This window comes from Heloderma suspectum, chromosome 1 (assembly GCF_057233095.1).
Source record: "Heloderma suspectum isolate Gila_16-S chromosome 1, 16-S_ref, whole genome shotgun sequence".
NCBI classification, from domain to species: Eukaryota; Metazoa; Chordata; class Lepidosauria; order Squamata; family Helodermatidae; genus Heloderma; species Heloderma suspectum.
In genome coordinates, this window is record NC_139458.1 from 141668718 (window position 1) to 141694559 (window position 25842).

Sequence of the window (25842 nt, forward strand, 5' to 3'; positions counted from 1 at the left end):
TAGGAGCGAAACCACTGCAATGCAGTGCCTCCTACTCCCAACTCAGACAATCATCCCAGAAGGATACCATGGTCAATGGTATCGAAAGCCGCTGAGAGATCAAGGAGAATCAACAAGGTCACACTCCCCATGTCTCTTTCCTGACACAGGTCATCCTACAGGGTGACCAAGGCTGTTTCTGTGCCAAAACCTGGCCTGACCCCCGACTGAAATGGATCTAGATAATCGGTCTCACCCAAGAGTGTCTGGAGCTGGTTGTCAACCACCTGCTCAAGAATCTTGCCCAGGAAAGGAACATTTGCCGCTGGCCTAAAATTATTAAGATTTTCCAAGTCCAGGGAAGGTTTCTTCAGGAGTGGTCTCACCACCGCCTCTCTGAGATGGCCCAGGATCACTCCCTCTTGCAAGGAGGCATTTATCACCTCCCTGGCCCAGCCAGCTGTTCCTTTCCTACCAGTTTTTATAAGCCAGGAGGGGCAAGGATCCAATACAGAAATGGTTGCACAAACCAGTCCAAGCACCTTGTCAACATCCTCGAGCTGTACCAGATGAAACTCATTCAAGAAAACTGGACAAGGCTGTGCTCTGGACACCTCACCAGATTCACTTGCTGTAACACTGGAGTCTAAGTCCCAGTGGATGCAAGAGATTATAATGGGTTCACTCCACCAACAGTTGGCTTTATTTGGTGGTAACCACTAAGAGTTCATCATTTCTCCACTGCTAGCAACAGTAGCTCTCACTGGGATTAGTGTGCACCACTGTTTCCTTTGGTAGTCTGTATCTGGAGAGGCCTGTTCCACTCTCTCCACCTTCCCAGTCTGTGTCTCGCTTAGTTTTCTCTTCTGTGGGTTCTGTGTCCTTGAATCTGTACCTGAATCTCAGCCTCTGAGCCATCCATTCACGTCTAAACAAAGGGTGACCTGGATCCTCCATCTGTTTCCAGCATCCTTGATGACATGCAACTTCGCAGTGGATTGATGGTGGGGCAATGCTTCCAAGTTGGTATAAAGGAATGCGCATCTGTGTTGGTCTCAGGGTCCTGCTAATGATACAGCAGATACAATTTAGTTCCACATTGATCTTCTTTTTGAATGGGCTGGACAGCACCAGGCAGGGATACAGCATTCAGCAGAGTCAAAGCTGGTAGCTCAGAATGTTTCTTCTTCTGCGTACCATTCCATATTTGCCAGCTTCTGAACACAGTGCCACTGATTTTCCTCCTTGGTTTTGGAGTGTATGCACTGAGTGAGGAAGAGCAGCCTAATGCACTTTTCAAGTAAAGCAGGTAGTCTTGAGGTATTAATGTATGACCCATTTAATTTCCAGTGGCTATCATCATTTTGCAGGGGGGGAAATTACAAACTGAAGACTTCGTACTAGTGGCAGTAAGGGAGTCCTTACTATACCCACTAAGCTTTGCAAGAACATCCTCTTCCACTCAAAGAACTTGAAACTTTTCTTTTCTTGAGTACAGTACAGAGGTTATCAGAACACAGATACTTCCATGGATGCAAGAAAAAAACTATCAAAAAGCTTCAGTGCCTAAATCAGTTAATGGACCTGCTTCTTTCTCCCTTGGCCATCTATTTCTCTTCCCATTACTCTCAATGGAAAAAGTGTTGATATGTAGTAATGAGGCCATTAGCCAAACAATCTGGTGGATCTTGAGATACTTTTTCTCCTTTCAGTAGGTGTTTGCTGTGGTTCATGGTAGCAAGAGCCTCTGCACAGTCTACATCTGTACTCACACCTCTCTGAAAAGCATCCTCAATACATTAGCTAAGGTGCAGCAAGAACAGCACTTGACCACGGCAAAAGTAGCGGGCATGAACCCTGCTTGATTTTTTTAATAGCATTTTCTCTCTATACTGAGGAGATATACTCTCTGTTGAGGTGATCCATGTCTATATTCATTTTTTATTTCATAAAGATTGCCCTATAGTTAACAGGCCTAGGAATGTGCATGGCCATGATTGCACCATGGAATGTGAATCAATACAGAATCTAGAAGATTGAGGAATTCTGAGAATTCAAATGTTCATTTAAAAACAAAAAGTAGGATTCTATCCCTCATTGTTAAGAAAACAAACAGGTAACATGTTGGCTCAGAATAGCACTATATGACTCCTCGTAGTTCTTAAACCAGGTCCCCTCCTGTAGATCTGCTCACTCCTGTAAAAATTTCCTTGAGTCTCAGCCCTCTTCCCTAACTTTCTACCTTCTTCCCTAACAAAACATGTATCCTTATTTCCAAATTTTGGGAGGAGGACAAAGGGGGTGGGGAGGATGGACCCAACCTGCTCAAATGCAATTTGTGCAATAGAATAACAGGAGCAAATAAAGATTGTGTTTGCAGGTTCACATGTTCTTTTAGAAAAAAGCAAAATGCAGTGCCTGTTTTCTAGATCTCTTTGCCCTGATCCATGGAACCAGGAGCTCTGCAGAAACCTGCACAGTTCTATGCTCACAGCTATTCAGAAATGGCCTCTGCACAGGATCCATTCAGGTCTGCTTTCAATTTTCTCATTGATGGATACCGTCTTTCCCCCCAGACAGCAGTGAGTGAGCACTACAGCTGATCTGGGTGCTGAAACCTGTTTCTGCGGGTGGAATACTGACACTTGGTCAGGGTCCCTGCCTAGGACATAAACAAAGTTATTCTGAATCCTTATTTGACTTCAATAAGGCAACAACGGTAGCTTGCATCCAGATCTTATGTATTCCCAGCCCACTCTTTCTGCTGCTAAATGGCCTTATCGGCTTCTCCTTTGCTTGAGGTCTGAGATTTATCAGCATCCTGTTAAATATGCGATCTCTAAACAGCTCTTTTTCATAGGTGAGCAAACAGCCAGCAGTCTTATTTCAAGCTCTCCAATACCAGAACCTCTGTGCCTTTTAGTATCATGGTTGCAGTGTTAATACTGCTTAGCTCCCTGATTTAAAGGCACGTAGAGTTATAGTGGTAGAGTATGAGTCACATCTTTTGATAGCTGCCAATGTTTTTAGAGTAGTTATTATTATAGATTACTATATATATACTATATATAGATATAGAGAGCCAGTGTGGCGTAGTGGCTAGAGTGTTGGACTGGGAGCCGGGAGATCTGGGTTCTAGTCCCCACTCAGCCATGGAAGCTCACTGGGTGACTTTGGGCCAGTCACAAACTCTCAGCCCAACCTACCTCACAGGGTTGTTGTTGTGAGGATAAAATGGAGAGGAGGAGGAAAATGTAAGCCGCCTTGGGTTCCTTGCAAGAGGAAAAAGGTGGGATATAAATGCAATAAAATAAATAAATAGATTAGATTTATTTGCTCAGTTATATCCTGCCATCTTTCCATTTCTTACCAATTTGCTTCATTAAACATTCACTAGTGTAGGTCAATTCTTTTGCAGAAACTATTTCTGGGGGTGGGGTGGGGTGGGGAACCCTGTTTGCATCTTTGATGTATTTTCTTGGTCTCTTTAACAATGCGTTTACTGTTCTCTGATTTTATGTACCATAAATTCCTCCTTCTCCAGGATGGTACTGCAGTAAATTCCCAGTGTTCATTAGAATGGGTTCATAGATGGAGCTGAAGTCTTGTATGTGGGATTTCCGGAAGGACATTTCATCAGCAGCCTTGCCTCACACACGCACACACACACACACACACACACACACACACAGAAACACATGCACCATCCAACTTACAGGTACCAGCAAACAGCATACAGCTTTCAGAAAAAAGATTCTCTCTCTGAATTATATATTTACACACATATATATCATTCACATCCACACACACACATATATATATACAGAGAGAGAGAAGTATTGTCTACTAGGATGACAATGGATTCACTCACATATAAATAAATATACACACAGGGGCATGGCTAGACACCACCTGCACCAGCATTGTTGTGCATATACATATGAGAACACATCATGTTGGTATTCACAGAGGACAAGTCTGTCAGCAACTACCCATGATAGCTAAATGGAACTTCCCTATTCAGAGGCAATATTGCCCTGTGTACCCAACACTAGGGACAACATGGAATAGCCATCACATCCATGCTGTGCCCATGAGCTTCCAGGGTTATCTAGCTGGACACTGTTGGAAACAGGATACTGGACTAGATGGACAAGGCTCCTCTTATGTTCTCATAGGACAGAGCACAAAAAGGGAAACTCTTTTTGTTAAGACTGCAGGCAGGGTTTGCTGAGGCACTTTAGTATATTATTGTTGTGGTGGTGACGATATACATATCACAGAATGTACAGTTATCAGGCATTGAGATGCAGGTACATAGGATGCATACTCCTCAGATATACAGAACCCACACAACAGCTGACACATTAACATGCAACTTCCTCAAACAATGCTGTTGTGAAATACAGATATGCATCACACACACAGCCACATGACCCACAGCGGTCTGCAAATTAAATTGTGCTCTCATGCTTAAATACTACAAACTCTCCACACCATTTAAAAAATCTCAGTGGACCAAAAATGTCAGGGATCTACCAAAATAGCATGCATTTCTATATGCAAAAATATAGAAGGTTGTGTTCTCTCTCTCTCCCCCGCCCCCCCAAACACACACACATTGCCTCTAGCTCCACCCTAGCTGACAGGGTTCAAAGCTGGGACAGCAACTGAATTGCATCTTACTTGCTTCCAGTGGGCAGTATCCAATAGTGCTGCTGCGCTCCTACCTGATTTGTTGTGCAAGCAGGTCCCACTGCTTGTGTAACAGAAAGCTATCAGTTCAAAAAACACCCTGGAGACAAGAGGAAACACTTGTTTCCGGATTGGGAAAGGTCAACAGAGTTTCCTTCTGCAAGCTCTGCTGACCTGTCCCATTTTGGAAAGGAGTGTTTCCTCTTGCTTCTGGCTTCTCCTGGAACTGCTAGCTTCCTGTTGCACTAGCGGTGGGTCCTGCTAGTGCATGGGAAGCACTGGATCCTGGCCAGTTATTCCTCTGACACTCATTTCATGCTAGTTGCAGGAGCTAGTCTGAGTGGGAAGAGATAGGAATATATACCTGCTCCTTGATCTCCTCCAGTCCCAAGGTGGCAATGCTGCCTGAAGGCTTCTTCAGAGGTGGTTTGGGACGTCGTAGGCCATGGGCCACCTTGTCGCGGATCACCTGGGCATAGCAAGAGACAGGGAGAATGGTAGCATTGTGGGCATTTAAATTCTTACACTGCTTTGTGGCATAAAGTGTGCATTCTATACGGACAGCTGACCACCAAATTTGGCAAACTCACACTTTGTGCCCTGTTGCATCATGTTAGATCCCATCCAGATCCTCCAGGCCCACCATTTTTCTCCTAGAGACCCGAAGCCCTGCAGCAAGCAGTTATGAGCCACCAAAACATCCTGCATGGGCAGCAGCAAGCATCTGCCACACAGTCAGTGGCCAGAGCTGACTTTGAAGCCATCCAGCTAGAGCAGGTGGTATTGACTCCCCCTCTAGCTGTGATCCAGGTGCTCGTTCTGCAGGAAGGGGTATTACTAGCTTAGGACAGGGGTGGGGAACCTATGGCCCCCCAATGTCATTGGCCTCCAACTCCCATCACCCCTGACCACTGGCCATGTTGGCTACGGCTGATGGGAGTTGGAGACCAACAACATCTGGGGGGCCAGAGGTTTCCCACCTGTGGTTTAGGTGAAAGCACTGCCTGTGCTGAAGGGAGGTAATCATCTCTGTGAGTTTAGGAGAATATGGGGAGGTTGCTGACTCTATGGAAGTTGCTAATGGTACAAAAAACTATCTAATGGTAGAACTGTTGTATCCCACCACCTTCCTAGCAGGATAACCCTGGAACTTGAGGGGACCTCGGAGGAGGATCCTCTCATTAGTCCTATTGATTGTGAGGGTCAGGGGGAGTTGGAGGATGCTGACAGCACTTCCAGGACCACCACCAGGATCGATGCCCCACTTGAGGAGGCCATGGCATTAGAAGTACTGAAGCATCTGGACTGGTTTAATCTACCCCTTTCCCAGGCTCAAAGGGATCACCCCCAGGAGCAAAGGCAGCAATGTGTCTGGACAAAAGCCCAGAGCCCAAGATGCAGTGCCTGTCTGGTAAGTATCAATATCCTTGAGCCATACTCATGAGGAGGAAGCATGTGCCGCATCAGGACTCTAATGACAAGCCAGAAAAGTGTGGGGCATCAGCATCTGCTATAAAGCTGCTTAGATGGGGCCCAGACCTTGCTGAAGCAACATCGCTCTTACTGTACTCTCTGCTGGACAGCTCCCATGCTAGCCTGACCTTCCTGATCCTTGAAGGACAGGACTGCTCTTAATAACGGAGGAATTGACCTTCATGGCAGGGATGTCAGCAACAAGGCAAAAACACTATCTACTTTGGTGTGTGTTGAAGGGATGAGCTCTTCCTCCCCTACTGAGACTCCAAGATGAAGCCTCTGACTGCAACTCAGTACAAGTCAGAGCCAATACCACACATTCCCCCTCCAGCCCAACCCATTCTCCCCCTGGGTCGGTCCTCACCTCATAGATGTAGTCAAGGATTTCCAAGACAGTGAGGATGCTGGCCCCGATGAAGAGGCCCATTTGGCCTCCAATGTCCCCTAGCAGAAAAGGAATGAGACCATTAGGGCAAGGAAGAAGAGTATGTTGAAAGCAACATGTCAGCTGCTGGGGATCCTGATAACTGGAAGGGTGACAGGACTCAGGGCAGGATCACTGCTGCTTCGTTGGGCATCAGGGAAAGAGCAGAGAGAGGCAGTGATTGAATGGGGTGGTCTGGGAAATTAGAAGAGTGTGAGTGACAGAAGGGTTGCCACTCTGGTTTCCTTGTCCTCTTGTTCTTTTCTGGTAGTCCTTAGGCTGGAAGAGGAGGTTTCAAATTGGAGCTGAAGGAGAAGGTGAGGTCGGTATGTGTGCACAGCTGGGATGGGAGAGGTACTGCCCTGCTGGTTGTGTAACAGGTAGTAAGGCACCACAGGTCTGTAATCAGGGATGTGCTGTAGGGAGGGATCTAAAAACCAGGCCCAGGTGCCTTATTTTCTGCATCATGGTGGTGGCTTGCCAACAGAGGGCGCTGCTGGGCTGCTCCTTGTCCTGCTGAGGTACCATCAATGATGGAGGCCAGAAGGCATTTCTGTATCTACTAGCTCAAGAGCTGTCAGGTGACAGGAGGAGCCAATAAGGTGCCACCTGTCTGACGCTACAAAGCCTTGGATGTGAACAGTCTGAGCAACACACTCATGAGTTAAGACCAAAGCTCTCACAGACAGTATATGTCCATTTACCTGTTTGCCTGTCTGCATACTCACCTTGCCTTCTCCAGAGTGCTTGCCCTAACACAGGAGGGGGGCAGGCAGAGGGATAGCTGTGCACGTTCACTCACCCAGAAGTCCTGCCAGGTTGTAGGCCTTCTTCTGCTCAATTGCCTCATAGTTTAGAGCCTCAAAGAAGATGTCCAGCACCAAGAAGTTCTCTCTGAGGACAGTGGAAATAGTGGAGGGGGTGGGCAAGAGAAAGGATTAATAGGCTGAGCTTTCCCATATAGCCCCCAACACAGTCCCCTCCTGGCCCCATTTGGTGTCCCCCACCCCACCCTAGAACAGAGGTGGAGAACATCTTTTAGCCTGAGTGCCAAATTCAATTTCAGAGAAGCTGTTGGGGGCCTCATTCCAGTGGTGGGTGGGACCAGAGGCAAAACGTGGTGGGCCAAAATATAAAAAATACCAGCATACTGTAGTTTACAGCTCTCACTGGCTGTTATTAGGCTTTAGGAGAGGCATTTCTACCTTTTCAATTGGGGGAGGGAAACTGCACAGGCTGGAAAATCACCAAATCATTGGTGGTTAGGGGAAGGGGTGTGTGGCCAGAAAAAGGGAGCATGGCTGGATTGGGACCACGGGGGGGCAGATTTGACCCATGAGCCTGAGCTCCCCTGCCCTAGAGGGTCTACCTGTTGCCCTAGCCTATGGGCTGGACTGTGGACCTCATGAGTGATGGGACACTCACCGGATGTAGGTCTCATTGCGGTTGTACTTGCGAGCAAGGTACCGGGCCGAGCCCTTGTTGGGAATGCGCACCATAGAGATCTCCTTGCCATAGCGTGTCAAGTTGCAGGGCGTGGGACACACACAGTGCTCCTGGGAATCTTCAACAGCTGTATCTGTGAGTGGAAAGGCATGTATAAAGCCTGATGGGAACGCTCTGGAATAGGACTAAAGACTATCACCGCCCACCCACCCATAACATGGCAAAACACAGCACCATCTATGAGTGGATGTCTCGCAGGTGAGGTCACAGGTGGGCAACCGTGAGCTAGAGGCTGCATGCGGTGCTCAGAGACCTTGACTGCAGTCCACCATGGGTATCTAGGCCTTAGAATTCCCCCACCCTGCAAGTCTGCTGCGCAGGACTTGCAGGTGGGGGAACGGGGTTGTGAAGGGAGGAAGGAGCATCAGGAGAGTCCTCCCCATCCTAATCGTGCTCCAGCCACCCTGCCTAGGAGTTCTTTCTTGGGCTGACTGCAGCACGATTAGGATGGGGAGGAAGGGGCTTGGGGAGAGTCATGCTTTTCACAATCCTACTCTGCCTGCTGAGCAGCTCAGCAGCAGATGTGTGGGGCAAGAATTCTGGGGATTGAGCACCCAGAATGGGCTGCAGATAGAGTGTACCCCCAGACGGATTTGTCCTGGGAAAAGTGCCCATCAGCTGGGCAGTGGGGAGGGTCTTTATATGAGTGTGTGTGTGTGTGTGTGTGTGTGTGAGAGAGTGGGGGATGGGGAGTAGGGAACACAGGCCCTGGCCATGCCCTCCACATCTTCGGGCACACCCACACCATCATGCATCCCCCAACCCACTGCTCACTGCACATGACCCTTGGGGACAAAAAGGTTGGCCACCCTAGCAGGCCTATAGCCAGCCTAAAAGTTCTGGGGGGCCTGCCCCAGAAGTAGGGGGGGCAGTTCATCTGGCTTGCAGGCCTTTTCAAGAGAAATTTTTTTAATTATTTGTTTGTAAACTTTTGGGGGGGCAGAGAAAATTTAGGGGGCAGCATCCCCCTAGTCAACCCCTGGCTATAGGCCTGCATCCCTGGTCTAGATCCTCTCCAGAGCAGCTGTGCACGTATGGTTTGGTCCCAGGACAGTGAAAGCTCTAGGCCAGCCTTCCCCAACCTGGTGCCCTCCAGATGTGTTGGACTACAACCCCCAGCATCGTCCTGGAGGATGTTGAGAGATGTACTCCAACACATCTGGAGGGCACCAGGTGGGGGGGGGGCTGCTGTAGCCCTTCCTGAGATTGTCAGTGGAACCCTTATTTATTTATTTATTACATTTATATCCCGCCTGTTTTTCTCCAAGGAACTCAAGGCGGTGTACATACTCCTCCTCCTCTCCATTTTATCCTCACAACAACAACCCTGTGAGGTGGGTTCGGCTGAGAGTCTGTGACTGGCCCAAAGTCACCCAGTGAGCTTCCATGGCCGAGTGGGGACTAGAACCCGGATCTCCCGACTCCCAGTCCAGCACTCCAGCCACTACACCACACTGGCTCTTAGTGCAACATCACCTTTCCCCTCCATTCCCCAGGGAGATAGCTACTCTCCTCCTCCTCTGTCCCAGCCCACTGGACCCAAGCTCAGAGGTTGTGGTGTCCTACGTATTCAGCTGTATTCCCTGGAACAGGAATGGGCCAGTTTTTTCCACCCTGTGGGCTGCATTCTCTTCTGGGTAATCTTCCAGGAGCCACATGCCAGCAGAGGGCAGGACCAAAGCCACATATACACCACATTCACACACATCCCTACATCAATACACCCCTTCACAGTCAACACCCCCTTTCTCACATACACCCCATGCATCCCACCACTCCCCTATCCATCCATCTATACTCCCTTTCCCACTGTCTGTACACACCCACATATATACAAGCGTGCGCACATACACAGATTGCACCCCATCCCCCAACACACAGAGTGCTTTTCTGCTGGTACCTTAAACTGTTCAGTGGGGGTGAGGCAGGGGATTGCTCGGTGGGGGAACCTCCCTTCCAAGTGATATCCCCTCCCTGCTGCTCAGCTGGGCAGTGGTGAATGGGGGAGCTGCTCCTTCGGGAACAGCCATTTCAAGGCACTCGGGTGTCTTGAGGCAGCAGCTCTGACGAAGCCTTCAGAGAGGGGGCAGGACCTTGGTGGGCTGGTTGGGAAGCCTGGTCGGCCAGAACTGGACGGTGGGCCAGTGGTTCCCCACCCCTGCCTTTGGGTGTGAGGCACCTACCGCCCAGCTGCTCCCACAAAGGTGTCAGGTGCTCCACTTTGGTTTTACTGGCTGGCCATATCCTCTCCCCATGGTCCCCCTCAATGGGCTGCACAATACCTACAGAAGTACCTACCTAGCGTGTGGTCAGCACATTCAATGTAGACATTGGGTGAGCAGATGGTCTCATTACCTGATAGAGAAGGACCTGGTTAGTGAGATACCTAGAGGGGTCTAGTTATGTCCTCCTCACCCAAGTTTGAGCTCATGCTATCACAGGGTGGAAGGGGAGGGGGGCTGGTTTTTCATTAGGCAATTGTAGGCAGTTGTCTAAGAGAGCAGATGGAAGGGTCTTTATTTTTCCATGCTTCCTTGGTACATGTGCCTCTACCAGCCAGGAGCAGGAGGGTGAATGTGAGGCAGAGGGCCTAATGTCACAGCCAAACAAGGAAAACCCAGGAATTAAGCAGGTAATAGGTTTCCAAGCAGCAACATGAGTGGGTACTCAAGAAGCCCATTGGGTCCAGAGCCTGATAGGATATCTGTGTGGGTCATCATCAGTGGCCCCACTGAACCAAGGGGCTGAGGGACATGGATCAGAGAGGGTCGCAACTTCCAAAGAAGTAGCCATGTTAGTCTGTAGCAGCAAAAACAACAAAGAGTTCTTAGCCATGTTAAAGTCTAACAGATTTATTGTGGCAATAAGCTTTTGTGGACCAGAGTCCACTTCATCTGATGCAGGTTGTGAAGAGCCCTGGTTGGTGGCAGAGGGCAGTGGGAAATGTGAGAGTGAAGGAGGCATAGCAGCTGTTGGTGGGATGGGCCAGGGGGTTGCTGCCAGCCCTACATATCCCAGGATCTGAGAGAGGGCAGACATTATTTTATTATTATTATTTTGTAAGGTGCCCAAATGCCTGGCTGTAGTCACTAGTGATGCTTCCAGATGCAGAAGTGGTGGGAAAACGCAGAAGGGTTACAACAGGGAAAACGATGATGTCTAGACACCACCATCCCCAGTACAATTTTGTGAATGAGGCAGGGTGATGGTGCCATATAATTTTAATCTGGAAGCCCCCAAGGGCAAAGATCTGAGCCATGGGCAAGTTGAACCACAATGACCAGAGGCTTGTGAAAAGGGGTCCCTTCTCCCACCACTGACAAGGGTGGGCGAGGCATTCCTATTCCCTCAGAGCAATGGACATAGCAGAGTGTGAGGGCTGAGGCAGGATGCGTGCAGCAACTGCAAAGGATCACTGTCATGCTTCCGTGTCTTTAATATCAGTATGGCACACAGAAATTTGTCAGGTGAAGATCTTCCTGGCACCAAAAGGTGTGATGAGAAATGCTTCACCAGCTGAGTTGCTGAATGTCAGGTTGTTCCATTCAACAAACAGGAGCAGAGCCAGAAAAAACAAAACAAAGTCAACCCTAAGGGTGCACAGCAAAACAAACACCGGGCTGCAGAGGGCCCTGATGTCCATTGGACTTAGAGGCAAGGGAGGGTCACCTTACCTGGCATATGCACCATGCGACACTGGCAGTTCCTCACCACAGCCTTCTTCTCGCACTGTAGCCTGCAAGCCGCAATGCTGTAGCTCTCATAGCCTGGCAGAATCTGTTCTCCCTTCATGCTGGCTCGGCAGCTCCCCCAGGGCTGGGGCAGATATGTCAGCTGCAGGAGAAAGTGTGCAGGCTCAGTTCCAAGAGAAAGTGGTGCCCTGGCCAGCTGGAGCCAGGAAAGCCTCTCTGCATGCAGCTCTGGGGCAGGTAGTGTGGCTCCCACTGAAGCCCATCTTCCAGCCAAGCTCTCCAGCACCTCCCCTGCTCTGTTGTAAATAACCCATGTGCTACTTGGATCTTGCCCCCATTAGCGTGAAAGTTCAATCCCACGCCTGAGGTATAATCCGTGAACTCCATATTAAGGTGGGAAAGAAATACAGTTATTTCTGATTTTACAGATTTACTTGACATTTCAGAGTCACATATGCATGTTTTATATTTTCACTACAGATTTGTGGAATGATCTAAGTTTTTGTACCAACCCTGAAACAGAGTAGTTCTCTGTAGTGGCTATGAGTGTGAGCGGAGGAAGTCCCTAGTTCAAATCTCATATTGGCCACAGACTCTCCCAATGGCCATAAGCAAGTTGCTAATCTCACAGCCTCAGTGCCCTTTCCCTTCCCAATATAATCCTTATGTGTTCTTACTTACAGGTTTATTGTATAAGGATTAGTGAGGTAATGTATGCAGTATCTTGTAATACAGTGACCTGGTTTGCACCTAAGTACATCCCATGGTTTAATTAGCCCATGGGTTGTTGCCTTACCCAGAGTTACTAGTAAATTGTTTTTTTATTCTTGGCTCAACACATTTCAGATTGCAGATTTCAGATTCAGATTTCAGGGCACTTTTGCAATAATATCCACAAATGCTGTGGCATCTCTGTAGCCTAGTAAAACAACCCATGAATAACTCACAGTTCAGGTTCACATGTAACAACCCATGGTTTAAAGAACTCAGAGTTCACAACCCAACAACAAACCATGAGTTCTCTTCATGGTTTGTTCGTGGTTAACAACCCCATAGTTAACTCATAGTTCTGGGTTCTCATATAGTATGGGTTGTCATTATGTGTGAACCAGGTCAGTATCTATTATACGTACCTGAAACATGCTGTATGAATCCTAAATATTAGTACTAAAAAGGCAGAAGATTGGCGTGTGTGTATCTCCGAGATCAGTATCTAATGAGAGAGCCTACCTGATGTGGCCAATCAACCTCCTTCTGACAGTTGCTGCTAGAATGCAAAGAAATGAACCTTCAAATGACAAAATGTTGACTTAACATTTTTTTACTGCGAACATTTTCTTTCAATGTAATGCTGTAGAGTTCTTTGAGCCTAGAAATGAAGCTTCTGATGAATAATCAGTTGCCACCCGGCTGGAGGGAAGACAAGAGTCTTCATCTGCATATGCCAATTCATTGGTATGTATGAAAATGTTTAAATTGCCCACTGCCTAGCGCTGAAGCTGAGCTAAAATTAAAACAAAGGTAGGTGGCATTGGTGGAGTTTAATCTGAATGTGGTGGGGGAGGGAAAGGAGGTACTAAATTGACACAGTTCAGTGCAATGAATGTATTTTCTGATGAAAGGACACTTGTCAAAGACGGCATCTTGGATTGGATTTTTGGGTCCTGTATTGAAATATCCCTACATAGTTTCCTCTAATTATAGGAATTGTATTTTACCATCTCAAGCTTTCCCTCTGACCCCAATGCCTGTGGAGATGCAGTCATTTAGGCACCTCCTTCAGGGCCATTCATAATCAATCAGTCAATTAATTTATCAATCAGTTTCTTTTCCTCTTAGAACGTATTTATTTACACTACAAAATTATATTGTCTTAATACCACTTGAGCTTTCATGGCTTCCCCCAAGAATACTGGGAGTTGTAGTTTGGTGAAATGCGGAGATTTCTTTCCCTTTTTTTTGGTCAGAGACCCCTATTATTCCACTGAACTACAGCTGCCAGGGTTCCCTGGAAAGATGGAATAACCATTAAGCCAATTTAAGTCTGTAGTGTGGATTTGTCCATTAAGAAGGGGGCTACAAAAAACAAAGACAACCATCAAAAGATCTTCAAACACTTCAGTATCTAATTCAAATTGCATTACAGTTAGTTGAAAAGGTGTAGTTTACTGAATAGCATTAAGATGTGTCATGTTGCTGTTTCTTCTGGCTGTCAGCAAGTTGAGCTATTGCTTTATTTAACTCCTCAGCATGCAAAAGTCTGATTAAAATATCCATGCTGATCCTTGGTAAGATCTGCTGAGTAGGGTTGACTATAGTAGCATAATCTGGCTTCTGTATGTGTGCTGGAGTTGGGTGGGAGAGATGTCTTAATAGTTCAGTGAAATTCTGCCTATGCTTTTCCTCTCCCCAGCTAGTCTAGCTGGTTAAAGCGGAACAAATAAGAGTCCTATTCCCAGAATATCAAATGTCTGTTTTTACAATGACATTCAAGACTAGATCTTTGTTTGACTAGCATGTTATTAAAGCCACCACACTGGTGTCACCTATGACAGCTCTAGGGGGACTCTGGGGAAAAACAGTAATTGAAGGGAATGATGCTTCATCCTTATCACACTGTTCAATGTGGCTGGAACTGTTTGTACCTACTACCTTGCTACACTCAGAGACATATCTTGCTATGGCCTTTACCATTCTCAAGCTCCCATCCAATAATTTCCAGGCTCACTTTTCCTGAAGCTGGAGCTCCCTGCACCCTGCCCCTCCCATGGGCCTTACCCGTTGCTCCTGGCAGGACACAAAGGTCTGGAAACCAGGAGAGACTCCAAACCCCAACTGGTGGATGTAGGGTGGTTCATCCTGGCTGTGAATCTGTACTCGAATTCCGGCTTCAAATGATGTCTCATCTACAAGGGGAAGCAATCATGCCATAGTTATGGTTTTACTAGACCTCTGCTGCATAAATTCATTCACATTACTCTACGAGTATGATATATTCACACTACCCGTAGCATTTATACATCCCTATCCTTTACAATCAGAGCAGCTGATTCCTGCCTTATCAAGGGGACCCATTACTTATCAAATATTAAATGCATTCATCATTATCCAGTTATTACAGTTATCACAATGTATTACAACTTTAAAAAACAGCAACACAAGTATGTTGCCAGGATCACCCGATTTTGCATACACCAGCATATCGGAATTGTTTGGATATCTGTAATAAATATAAACAAATAAACCATTTAGATACATATGTAAATTGCTTAGAGATTTTATTATATTAAGTGGTTTGTAAGTATTATTATAATAAATAGATAAAATTGGCTATTCAGGTATTGTGTTTCCTCACTCTCTGAATATTATGTAGAATATTTCCTACTAGGTATTCTTTCTGCTGTGTATATTTTAATGACCCTTTAATTACTCCCCCCCCCCAACACACACACACAGTTAGCCACCCAGCTGACCCCCCACTGGCTTTTGGGGCTGGACAGTGACATCTATGATGCATATCAGAGGTAATCTGGTACCAGGAGAGCAAAGACTAGGATAGGGAAAGAAAAGCGAAGCTTGTGAGCATGGATGAATCCTACTGACATAAACAGTCCAGAATGTCTACACTTTGGCCCCCATCCAGAACCCTCCAGCTCTTACTAGTCTCTCTCCAGATGGGCAGGTACTCCTCCTGCTGGATATCCAACATGATCTCCAACCCGTTCCCCATCCCACTCTGCCGAGTCACCCGTGGTTTGTTTCGATCGCCATTGAATGTGTAGCATTTCCCATAGCGGGTGTAGACCTGTGAAGAAAAGACAGTGTAGAGGGGGCCATCAGGCTGAGAAGCTCAACAAATACTGTACATGCCAAGGTAGCCAGAAGGAGAAGGAAACTTCCCATTTATCTCTGCCAAAGTTTGTGAAGTGATATTGGAATAACCCGTCTGCTATTCCAGCTCTACGCTCATCCTTCCCTCAGTCAATGTATCTGTCACCATGACATACCTGAGAAGATCTATACAGTCCATCTGCCTACAAGATGGTTCTCTAGCCACCTGGCTACTTTAATCAAATCAGGGGACAAGCCACCCAAGCAGAGTAGAGAAGTAGGCCTAAATAGAGAGGTAGGCCTCTCTGTAGCAGCACCCACATCTGGGAAACTCTCCTTCGTGTAGTCCAGGAGGCAGAAAACGTGACATCTTTCAAACACCTCCTGAAAACACACTTGTTCACCCAGGCTTTCCCTGGACTGTAAGTAAATTAATTATGCTGTTCCATTTTACTGCTCCTTGATTTTTACTGAAGTTGGAAGTGTTTTTAATGCTGCATTTTAATGTTGTGTTTTTAATACTGTATTTTAATATTGTCAGCCTCTGAGAGATTTTATTATATTCAGCGGTATATAAATGCCACAAATAAAGAAATATCCTGTCTGAAGCCAGAGAGAAGTGAGACTGTGTAGCCAGAAGCTGGGAGAGAGACATACATGAGTGAGAAAGAGCTCCATGTTCTATGGGGAGTCAGAGGGCATACTCTGCTTGCGGGCTTCTCAACCCTGTGAGAAACAGGACATTGGATTACATGGGCCTTTGATCTGATCCAGCAGAATCTCTTACAACTGTGTGACATACACTGCGTGCCTTGATGTGGAGAAACTGTACCTGATCCTTGGAGATCAGGGGAGGTAGGATGTGGGAAAGACAGCCTTATTCAGGCAGTCTTCTTACTGGGTTCAATCAGCGCATGAGGAGAGGGAGCACTCCAGCCCTGCCCCCCTCCGTTGTTGCATCTGTCACCCTGTACTCATGGAGGGTGACTGTCTGAAAAGGAAGTCTCCTGTATATGTGGAGGCTCTCCACATGAAAATGAGTGCTCTTGACTGCATTGATTGAACACAGTAAGAAGAAACCCTGAATAGTGGTACAGATGCAAGAAATACACCAGTCTGCAGGATCACTCAATCCCAGAGTGAGGGCTCAAACATCACACTCAGTCTGGTATCCCACAAGCTGTGATAACAGCCCCTTCCACATCTAGGACTCTCAAGGAGCCCAATTGCTCCCTCAAACCATCCTGAGAAAGTGCTCCCTCCTTTATGTTTACCAGGTCCTGCCTGGATGCTGGCCCTAGTAATTCTACAGCAAATGTGTCTTTCTTTGCCAACCACCAGTCTGACCCTACTGATCCCTGAACCCTTTGGGATCCATCAGAAAACTTTCAGGACCGATTCATTTCTATAGAGTCCAGATACACCAATACCTTGATCATCTCAGTTCAGCGCTTTAAACTGCACAGAACTTTCAGTTTACGTCAAAACAAGCAAGTAGTTTATTAAGGGAGATAATAGGTACAATAGGAATGCTGCTGAGACACTAGAGAGAAGCAATATTGATTGCTAAGAAAACAGCACTAAAATGGAAGCGTAGCCTGTATTTCATGGTTGTTGTTTTTTCTCAGACCCTAGTGTCCTCACAATGTGCTATGATCCAAGTTCAGATTTCATAGAATCCCAATCCACTGCAATGGTACTCATCACTTCCAGGTGAAAAATGACCAGCAACCCTTCGTTCTCTCCAAACATTTTGTTTTCCCAGTGCAAACCTTGTAATCCCCCCACCACTTGCTTTCTGGGTTGTTCCCTTGTACCTGGCAGTGGAGGCTGGTGGCTTGGATGTTGGTGGGGCTCTGCATCCTTTCCAGTTTTCACGCAGAACCAGCCAGGACTAAAGGAGTTCTATTTTAGGGATAGGGTTCAGAACCTTGGATAGCTCCTTTAGAGTTCTGGCTGGTTTTGATTGAAACCTGGAATGGATTTACAGCCCCAGCGAAATCGGAGCCATCAGCCCCCACTGATTCCTGGAAAAATCATGTGTGTGAGCTACATGAAGGGGACATTGTGCACCTACTGGGGAGTGGGCGGCACCGCTGGCCCCACCCCCAGCATCAGACACACTGCTGCTCCCGCCCCACGTGTTGGTGTGGACAACAGAAGATGCTTACGCATGAACAGCTGTTCCCACATAGGCTTCCACAAGACTGGGACACACACGTGATTGGGAATCCTGATTGCATGAAAGCTGATGCATGAGCAGCTGCCCTTGTATAGGCTTCTTCAATGCAGCTGTCCATGCCACTGTGCAGATGTCCAGGACAAGGCCAGCAGTGTGCCATGGGGCGAGGGGTCCTACTTTATGGAGGACAGTCTTCTGTTTTAAGGTGTCCTCTATGTGAAGAGCTATCAAGTTTAAAGGTAAAGAACCATCAGATCTGTGAGCAGCCAGGGCCCTGAAGTTGCCCATCAAGTGTTAGCACCTGGACAGCAGACTCAACAGGCCCACAGGTCCCCTGGTCACAGCCTTCCCACTATGGTGAGATGCATGGTCTTTCTATTTAAATTATAATAACTATATCTAACCCCTTCATGGATCACTGCCTTGTTGTGGCAAAGGGGCTTGCGTAACTCAGTGAAGCCATAAGCTATGCCGTGCAGGGCCACCCAAGACGGACAGGTCATGGCAGAGAGTTCTGACAAAATGTGGTCCACTGGAGAAGGAAATGGCAACCCACTCCAGTATTCTTGCCAAGAAAACCCCATGGAACGTATCACAAGGCTAAAAGAGATGATGCCGGAAGATGAGCCCCTCAGGTCGGAAGGTGTCCAATATGCTACTGGGGAAGAGCAGAGGGTATTTCCAAGTAGCGCCAGAAAGAGTGAAGCGGCTGGGCCAAACCCGAAAGGACACTCAACTGTGGATGTGTCTGGCGGTGAAAAGAAAATCCGATGCTGTAAAGAACAATATTGTTTAGGAACCTGGAATGTCAGATCAATGAATCAAGGTAAGCTGGAGGTGGTCAAACATGAGATGGCAAGATTGAACATCGACATCTTGGGAATCAGCGAACTAAAATGGACAGGCATGGGCGAATTTAATTCAGGTGACCATCATATCTACTATTGTGGGCAAGAATCCCTTAGAAGAAATGGAGTAGCACTCATAGTCAACAAAAGGGTGGGAAAAGCAGTACTGGGGTACAATCTTAAAAATGATAGAATGATCTCAGTACGAATCCAAGGCAAACCATTCAACATCACAGTAATTCAAGTCTATGCCCCAACCACTGAGGCCGAAGAAGCTGAGGTTGATCGGTTCTATGAAGACCTACAACACCTTCTAGAACTAACACCAAAAAAAGATGTCCTCTTCATCATAGGGGATTGGAATGCTAAAGTAGGAAGTCAAGAAATCACCAGGATAACAGGCAGGCATGGCCTTGGTGTACAAAATGAAGCAGGACAAAAGCTAATAGAGTTTTGCCAAGAGAACATGCTGATCATAGCAAACACTCTTTTCCAACAGCACAAGAGGCGACTCTACACATGGACGTCACCAGATGGTCAATATTGAAATCAGATTGATTATGTCCTTTGCAGCCAAAGATGGAGAAGCTCCATACAGTCAGTCAAAACAAGACCTGGAGCTGACTGTGGCTCAGATCATGAGCTGCTTCTTGCAAAATTTCGGCTTAAATTGAAGAACGTCGGGAAAACCACTAAACCTTTCAGGTATGACCTAAATCATATCCCTGATGAATATACAGTGGAGGTGAGGAATAGATTTCAGGGATTAGACCTGATAGACAGAGTGCCTGAGGAACTATGGACGGAGGTCCGTAACATTGTTCAGGAGGCAGCAACGAAATCCGTCCCAAAGAAAAAGAAATGCAAGAAAGCCAAGTGGCTGTCTGATGAGGCTTTACAAGTAGCTCACGAAAGAAGGGAAGCGAAAAGCAAGGGAGAAAGGGGAAGATATACCCAACTGAATGCAGAGTTCCAGAGAATAGCAAGGAGAGACAAGAAGGCCTTCTTAAATGAACAATGCAAAGAAATCGAGGAAAACAACAGAATGGGAAAGACTAGAGATCTCTTCAAGAAAATTGGAGATCTCAAAGGAACGTTTTGTGCAAAGACGGGCATGATAAAGGACAAAGAAGGCAGGGACCTAACAGAAGCAGATGAGATTAAGAAGAGGTGGCAAGAATACACAGAAGAACTATACAGGAAAGATCTGAATGTCCCTGATAGCCATGATAGTGCGGTCACTGAACTTGAGCCGGACATCCTAGAGAGTGAAGTCAAGTGGGCCTTAGGAAGCATTAGTAACAACAAAGCTAGCGGAGATGACAGTATTCCAGCCGAGCTATTTAAAATCCTAAAAGATGATGCTGTTAAAGTGCTGCATTCAATATGCCAACAAATCTGGAACACTCAACAGTGGCCACAAGACTGGAAAAGGTCAGTTTACATTCCAATTCCAAAGAAGGGCAACGCCAAAGAGTGTTCAAACTACTGCACAATTGCGCTCATTTCACATGCCAGCAAGGTGATGCTCAAAATCCTACAAGCTAGGCTTCAGCAGTATGCGAACCAAGAACTACCGGAAGTACAAGCGGGGTTTCGAAGAGGCAGAGGAACTAGAGATCAAATCGCCAACATTCGCTGCATCATGGAGAAAGCAAGAGAATTCCAGAAAAACGTCTATTTTTGCTTCATTGACTACGCTAAAGCCTTTGATTGTGTGGATCACAACAAACTGTGGCAAATTCTTAAAGTGATGGGAGTACCAGACCACCTTACCTGTCTCCTGAGAAACCTGTACGAGGGTCAAGAAGCAACAGTAAGAACCAGACATGGAACAACCGATTGGTTCAAAATTGGGAAAGGAGTACGACAAGGCTGCATATTGTCACCCTGCTTATTTAACTTATATGCAGAGTACATCATGAGAAATGCCGGGTTGGATGAATCAGAGGTCGGAATTAAGATTGCCGGGAGAATTATCAACAACCTCCGATATGCAGACGATACCACCCTAATGGCAGAAAGCGAAGAGGATCTAAAGAGCCTCTTGTTGAGGGTGAAAGAGGAGAGTGCAAAAGCTGGTTTGAAACTCAACATTAAAAAAACTAAGATCATGGCATCTGGCCCTATCACTTCCTGGCATATAGAAGGGGAAGAAATGGAAGCAGTGACAGATTTTACTTTCTTGGGCTCCAAGATCACCGCGGATGGTAACTGTAGCCATGAAATTAAAAGACGCTTGCTCCTTGGGAAGAAAGCTATGGCAAACCTAGACAGCATAGTACGAAGCAGAGACATCACCTTGCCGACAAAGGTCCGTCTAATCAAAGCTATGGTTTTCCCAGTAGTAATGTATGGCTGTGAGAGCTGGACTATAAGGAAGGCTGAGCGCCGAAGAATTGATGCTTTCGAACTGTGGTGCTGGAGAAGACTCTTACGAGTGCCCTGGACTGCAAGGAGGTCAAATCAGTCCATCCTAAAGGAAATCAACCCTGAGTGCTCATTGGAAGGACAGATAATGAAGCTGAAGCTCCAATATTTTGGCCACCTAATGCGAAGAGAAAACTCCCTGGAAAAGACCCTGATGCTGGGAAAGACTGAAGGCAAAAGGAGAAGGGGACGGCAGAGGATGAGATGGCTAGATAGCATCACGGATGCAATGAATATGAACTTGAGCACGCTCCGGGAGAGAGCGCAGGACAGGAAGGCCTGGCGTGCTATGGTCCATGGGGTCACGAAGAGTCGGACACGACTGAACGACTGAACAACAACAACAACTATATCTAAATTTGCATCTACACATATAAATCAGCATATACAGATGTTATGCAAATCAATATCCTCTTTTGTCCTCTTGCTTGGTGATGTGTTTCCTCTATTTTGGTGATATGTACACGGCCACCCTAGTGTGCTGGCAGTACAGCCCTGCTCCCTGTTCATTGCATGATGCATGCACTAGTCATGCAATTTACATGTGAAGGGGGATCTAGTTTATCCACTTTCCCTGTCTGTGATGGTTAAGCACTCATTTAGGACCACTCACCAAGTATGGTTGAGACCAGTCTTTCTCAGATGTCCTGCCTGCAGGATTCCTTTTCCATGTTGACTTACCTGCCAAGGAACCTCTGAATACCTAATACGGTACTCTTGCTCATTGCAGAGCCTTCTGGGGCATGTTCCAAGCTGCATGCTCTGCACACCCATAGGAAGCCACAGATCACCCACCCCCCACCCAGTTGCACAATCAGTTTGGACCAGCTACCAAGTTACATGGGACTAAGTGGATCAGGGTAACAAATACCCTCATAGCAACAGTTCCAGGCTATCCTCAGTGCCATGTTTATTTTGCAGTTCAGCTGACAAACCGTGAAGCCAATTGTCCGATGATCAAGGATAGGCAGCAATGGTCTGAACCACAATTTAGGTAGTTTATTTGCCAGAGGGAGGAAAGTTGCCTTTGCACAAGGTAGGAGGGTGCTGGACCCAGGAAGTTCTGAAGGGTCAAAGTGAAGGTCAGTGATACAAATGGACCACCAGTTTCTCTGGACTAGGTTCTGCTACCATCTTCTATGGCAGTGCTGGGGAACCTCAGGCCCGTGGGCCAAATCTGGCCCACAGGGGGTTCCAACCTAGCCCTCCAGGGTTCCCCAAATGGCCACGCCCCCTTTCCTGGCCATACCCCTTCCTCATGCCGGCTGATCTTCTTGGGTTTTTCCAGCTTTTGCACCGTTTTCCCCCAATCTAAAAGATTGAAATGCCTCCCCTAAAGATTAGTTACTGGCAGTAAGAGTGTTAAGATTAGATATGTATGCTGGTATTTTTGGTATTTGGGCCCCACCCCTCTTGCCTTTGGCCTTGTCCACCATTAGAATGCAGCCTTTGAGAGCTTCTCTGAAAATGAATTTGGCCCTTGGGCTGAAAGAGGTTCCCCACCCAACCAAGCAGCCTGCTCCCTTGTGTCTGCATCCTTATGGCACATTACAAATTCAGACCCTTTAATTCTGGATTAATTTGTTAAACCCCGCCACACCCCATCAGCCAAGCTGCTAATACAGATGAGAATCACTGAACTGAACTTCTTCAAGCATGCATTGAAAAAGTAAACAAATCCTCCAACTCTTTCCCTTTCCCTCTTGCATATGCAAAACAGTGATTCAAGTGTTCTAAGGATTAACGAAGCCATTTCCCATGATCTGACTGTACATCCTTACAGCCTTTTACCCCCTCCTTCTCCCCAGGACTAGGTACAGAATGGAAGCTACTCACAGGGGTGAAGTCTTGGTGCCCACAAGGTTTGCCCTGGAAGTGACACTCCAGCAGCATGTCCTCAATCTGATGCCCCAGGCGATGGAAGAAGCTCTCCATTGTGCGTGGAGAGAGGCGTGGAGGCAGGAATTTTGAGTAGTTGGCCAGGTGGCTAAGCTAGGGCTGTTGCTCTTCTGGAAGCTCCTTTAGGATGTTGGATAGCAGCGAGTGGTTCTTGTAGGTCATCCTGAGCCAGTGTCCCACTGAATACAGATCAGGCCTTGTGAGCTGGAGGAGGCGCGCCGGGTTGTGGTTGCAGAAAGTGACTGCAGGGAAATGCAGCCCTGGGCCCCAGCGCACGTGTGATCTGGTGTGCACTGGCTTTGAGTGCAGGTATTACATCCGGTTGGCTGACCAGGTGCACAGCAGCCCCAGAGATGCTAAGAAGGTCCCACTCCAGATTAGGCGCTGTGCCCAGGACTGCTGGCGAGAGCCCATATAGCGGAGCCCATGCAGCTTGGTCACACGAAGGAAGCGGGTGGTGACCTGGGCCAGGGAGCCATCCAAGTTGGGCACAAGAGGGGCCCCATCTGGACAGCAGGACAGGGGCATCTTCACAACAGCTGAGAAACTCCTGGCTCAACAGGTGTTGTCCGGCAGTGCCCAGAGCCTGGAGACAAAGTGTCCCAGCTCTTCCCTTGGGCTCTACCTGAGGGAAGCCAAGATCCTTGTCTGCAATGTTTTGCTTTCTGCAGGGAGCCCACAATCCCCTCTGCCACAGTGTGCCAATTGTGTCAGATGCCTCTAGCTGCTCTCTTTGATTAGTGAGGGAAGGGGCAGATCACTACATCAACTCCTTCCCTTTGCCCTTAATTCTTCAAAGATCCTTTTCCATCTCAGGTGAGAGGGGGCTGAAGGTGCTAACACGGAGCATCTCTTCTCCTGGGGAGGGGTTTGCATGCAACAGCCATGCAACATTTTTATTTCTTGGCCCCAGAGATATTCTTGTGAATAAAGATGGTGCTGGAGGCTGGTGCTTCACTTTGCAGCATTCCAGATTCCCTCTGCAGCATTCCAGATAAATATATAAAATAAATAAAATTTAAAAATCAGGAGGGGCAGGGAGCCAGGTGTTTGCTAACAGATGTGTCACCAAGGTGGAGACTCCAGCTGTATATGCATGTACACACAGAGAGAGTATGCTTTTTTAACCTGTATATATATATATATATATATATATATATATGTTGTTGTTGTTGTTGTTGTTGTTCAGTCGTGTCCGACTCTTTGTGACCCCATGGACCATAGCACGCCAGGCCTTCCTGTCCTGCGCTCTCTCCCGGAGCGTGCTCAAGTTCATATTCATTGCACCGGTGATGCTATCTAGCCATCTCATCCTCTGCCGTCCCCTTCTCCTTTTGCCTTCAATCTTTCACTGTTTGGTTATTCCAGCTTCTTTTTTTAGTATTCCACCCAAGTTAAGGGGGAAAAGTAGGTTGTGTGTTCAATTATAAAAACAATTCTTGCTTGCCTGCATCGCATTATTGCTTCTCTGAATCTATGATAATTCCATGGTTGCTGCTTGTCTATGTGTTGCATGCAGCTTGGCACATGCTTTGCCCATTTAACCGGCTAGAGCGACCTTGTGTTGGGTTCCACACTCAGCAGTTACCTGCTAGTGGGGCCACTTTAAACAGAGCAGACACAGGACCTGTGCCGTTTGCATTGTTAAGGTGAACTGCCCTGTGGGTTGTGTCTAAACTGCTAGGTCTGAGTACGAAATCCCTTGCTTGCTGGCAGTCTGTGCAACCCAAAATCAAATTTCCTTTTCCTATTCCTGGTGTGATCTACCCTTTATTCACCCCCAGTACCTCTCCCCCATTACACTCTTTTGATTTAGGGCCCAGGACAACTCCAAATCCTGTGCACCTGCATTACTGCCAATGGGACCATTTAATCAATATCACCTTCAACATGTGGGTGGGGGAGCTGTCTAGTGTTCAGAGGGAACCACTGTCAGCTCATTGCAGATACCATGGCAGCGCTGAGCCCTTGTTTGGTAGTGTTATGCAGTGATAACATTTTTGCAGGGTGTGCTCCCCAGCATCAGACATGACACAATGCTGAGTTCTCAGCTCCTTTGGGAATGTTAAGAGCCTGAAACTACTGCTGTCCATTCAGTTCAGTAGCCCATGGGTGTGTGCTGTGGCTCACAGGAACATCAGCTTGTACCACCCTGTTCCTACAATGACTGGTACAGAGCATTACACTCTGTGATGGTTATCTGCACAGTCTGGGATGGAATGTTGCATACTGGGATCATAGGGGCTGCTGTGTCATTTTGGGACAGCTGACCCCATGGGACAGCTGTCCCCATGGCTACTGTGGTTTGGGATAAAATACGGAATCTTGGGATGGCCATTTCCATTGTTCAGGATACATAACGGCACTCTGGATGAAGGATTATGTCCCAGAAGGAACATTTTATGTTGAGATTGTTACACATGTATTTATTCCATATTCTCACACATGATGTTAAATGCTAGATTGCTCTCTCCAGTACCCAAGATGGACAATATCATGTCATCTTTGTGGGATTCCTGTAGGCATCTGGTTGGCCACTGTGGGAAATAGGATGCTGGACTAGATGGGTCTTTGGACTGATCCAGCAAGGCTCTTCCTTGTTCTTATTGTTGCACACATTTTTTCCCATGGTCCAAAATGGAGTATACTATACCTATGTATAGACTAGGACAGGCTGTTCCATGCTAGGTTGCTGTCTCTGTGGTCTGGGATGAAGGCCTGAATGCTGGTATTCTCATGGTGATGGGCGGCACCATCATTCTGAGGCCAAAGGAATTGCACTGGCTCTGTTTTTGCCCCACTTGATCTTGGCCCCACACAGCAGGCCATGAGCATCTTTTGAACTCAGACAACCAATCTCTGAAACCATATCTCCTTTCT

At 47.1% G+C, this 25842-nt stretch overlaps 1 protein-coding gene across 7 annotated transcripts in view; it reads right to left on the minus strand.

Moving 5' to 3' along the window:
* The window catches only part of ASIC4 (acid sensing ion channel subunit family member 4), a 104507-nt gene that overhangs the window by 10208 nt on the left and 68457 nt on the right, over nt 1-25842 (minus strand). For 3 of the 7 annotated variants that reach the window (XR_014783835.1, XM_084804782.1, XM_084804768.1), the window contains exons 2-10: nt 15433-15577; nt 14551-14678; nt 11755-11914; nt 10379-10435; nt 8000-8153; nt 7377-7468; nt 6515-6594; nt 5039-5143; nt 875-1045 (exon numbers count right to left, since the gene is read on the minus strand). Coding sequence is in view for 6 of the 7 variants with exons in the window: in XM_084804782.1 (XP_084660908.1) it covers nt 908-1045; nt 5039-5143; nt 6515-6594; nt 7377-7468; nt 8000-8153; nt 10379-10435; nt 11755-11914; nt 14551-14678; nt 15433-15577 (1059 nt within the window). In the remaining variant the exon portion in view is untranslated. The other 4 variants (XM_084804800.1, XM_084804817.1, XM_084804790.1 and 1 more) reach the window with 3 other exon arrangements.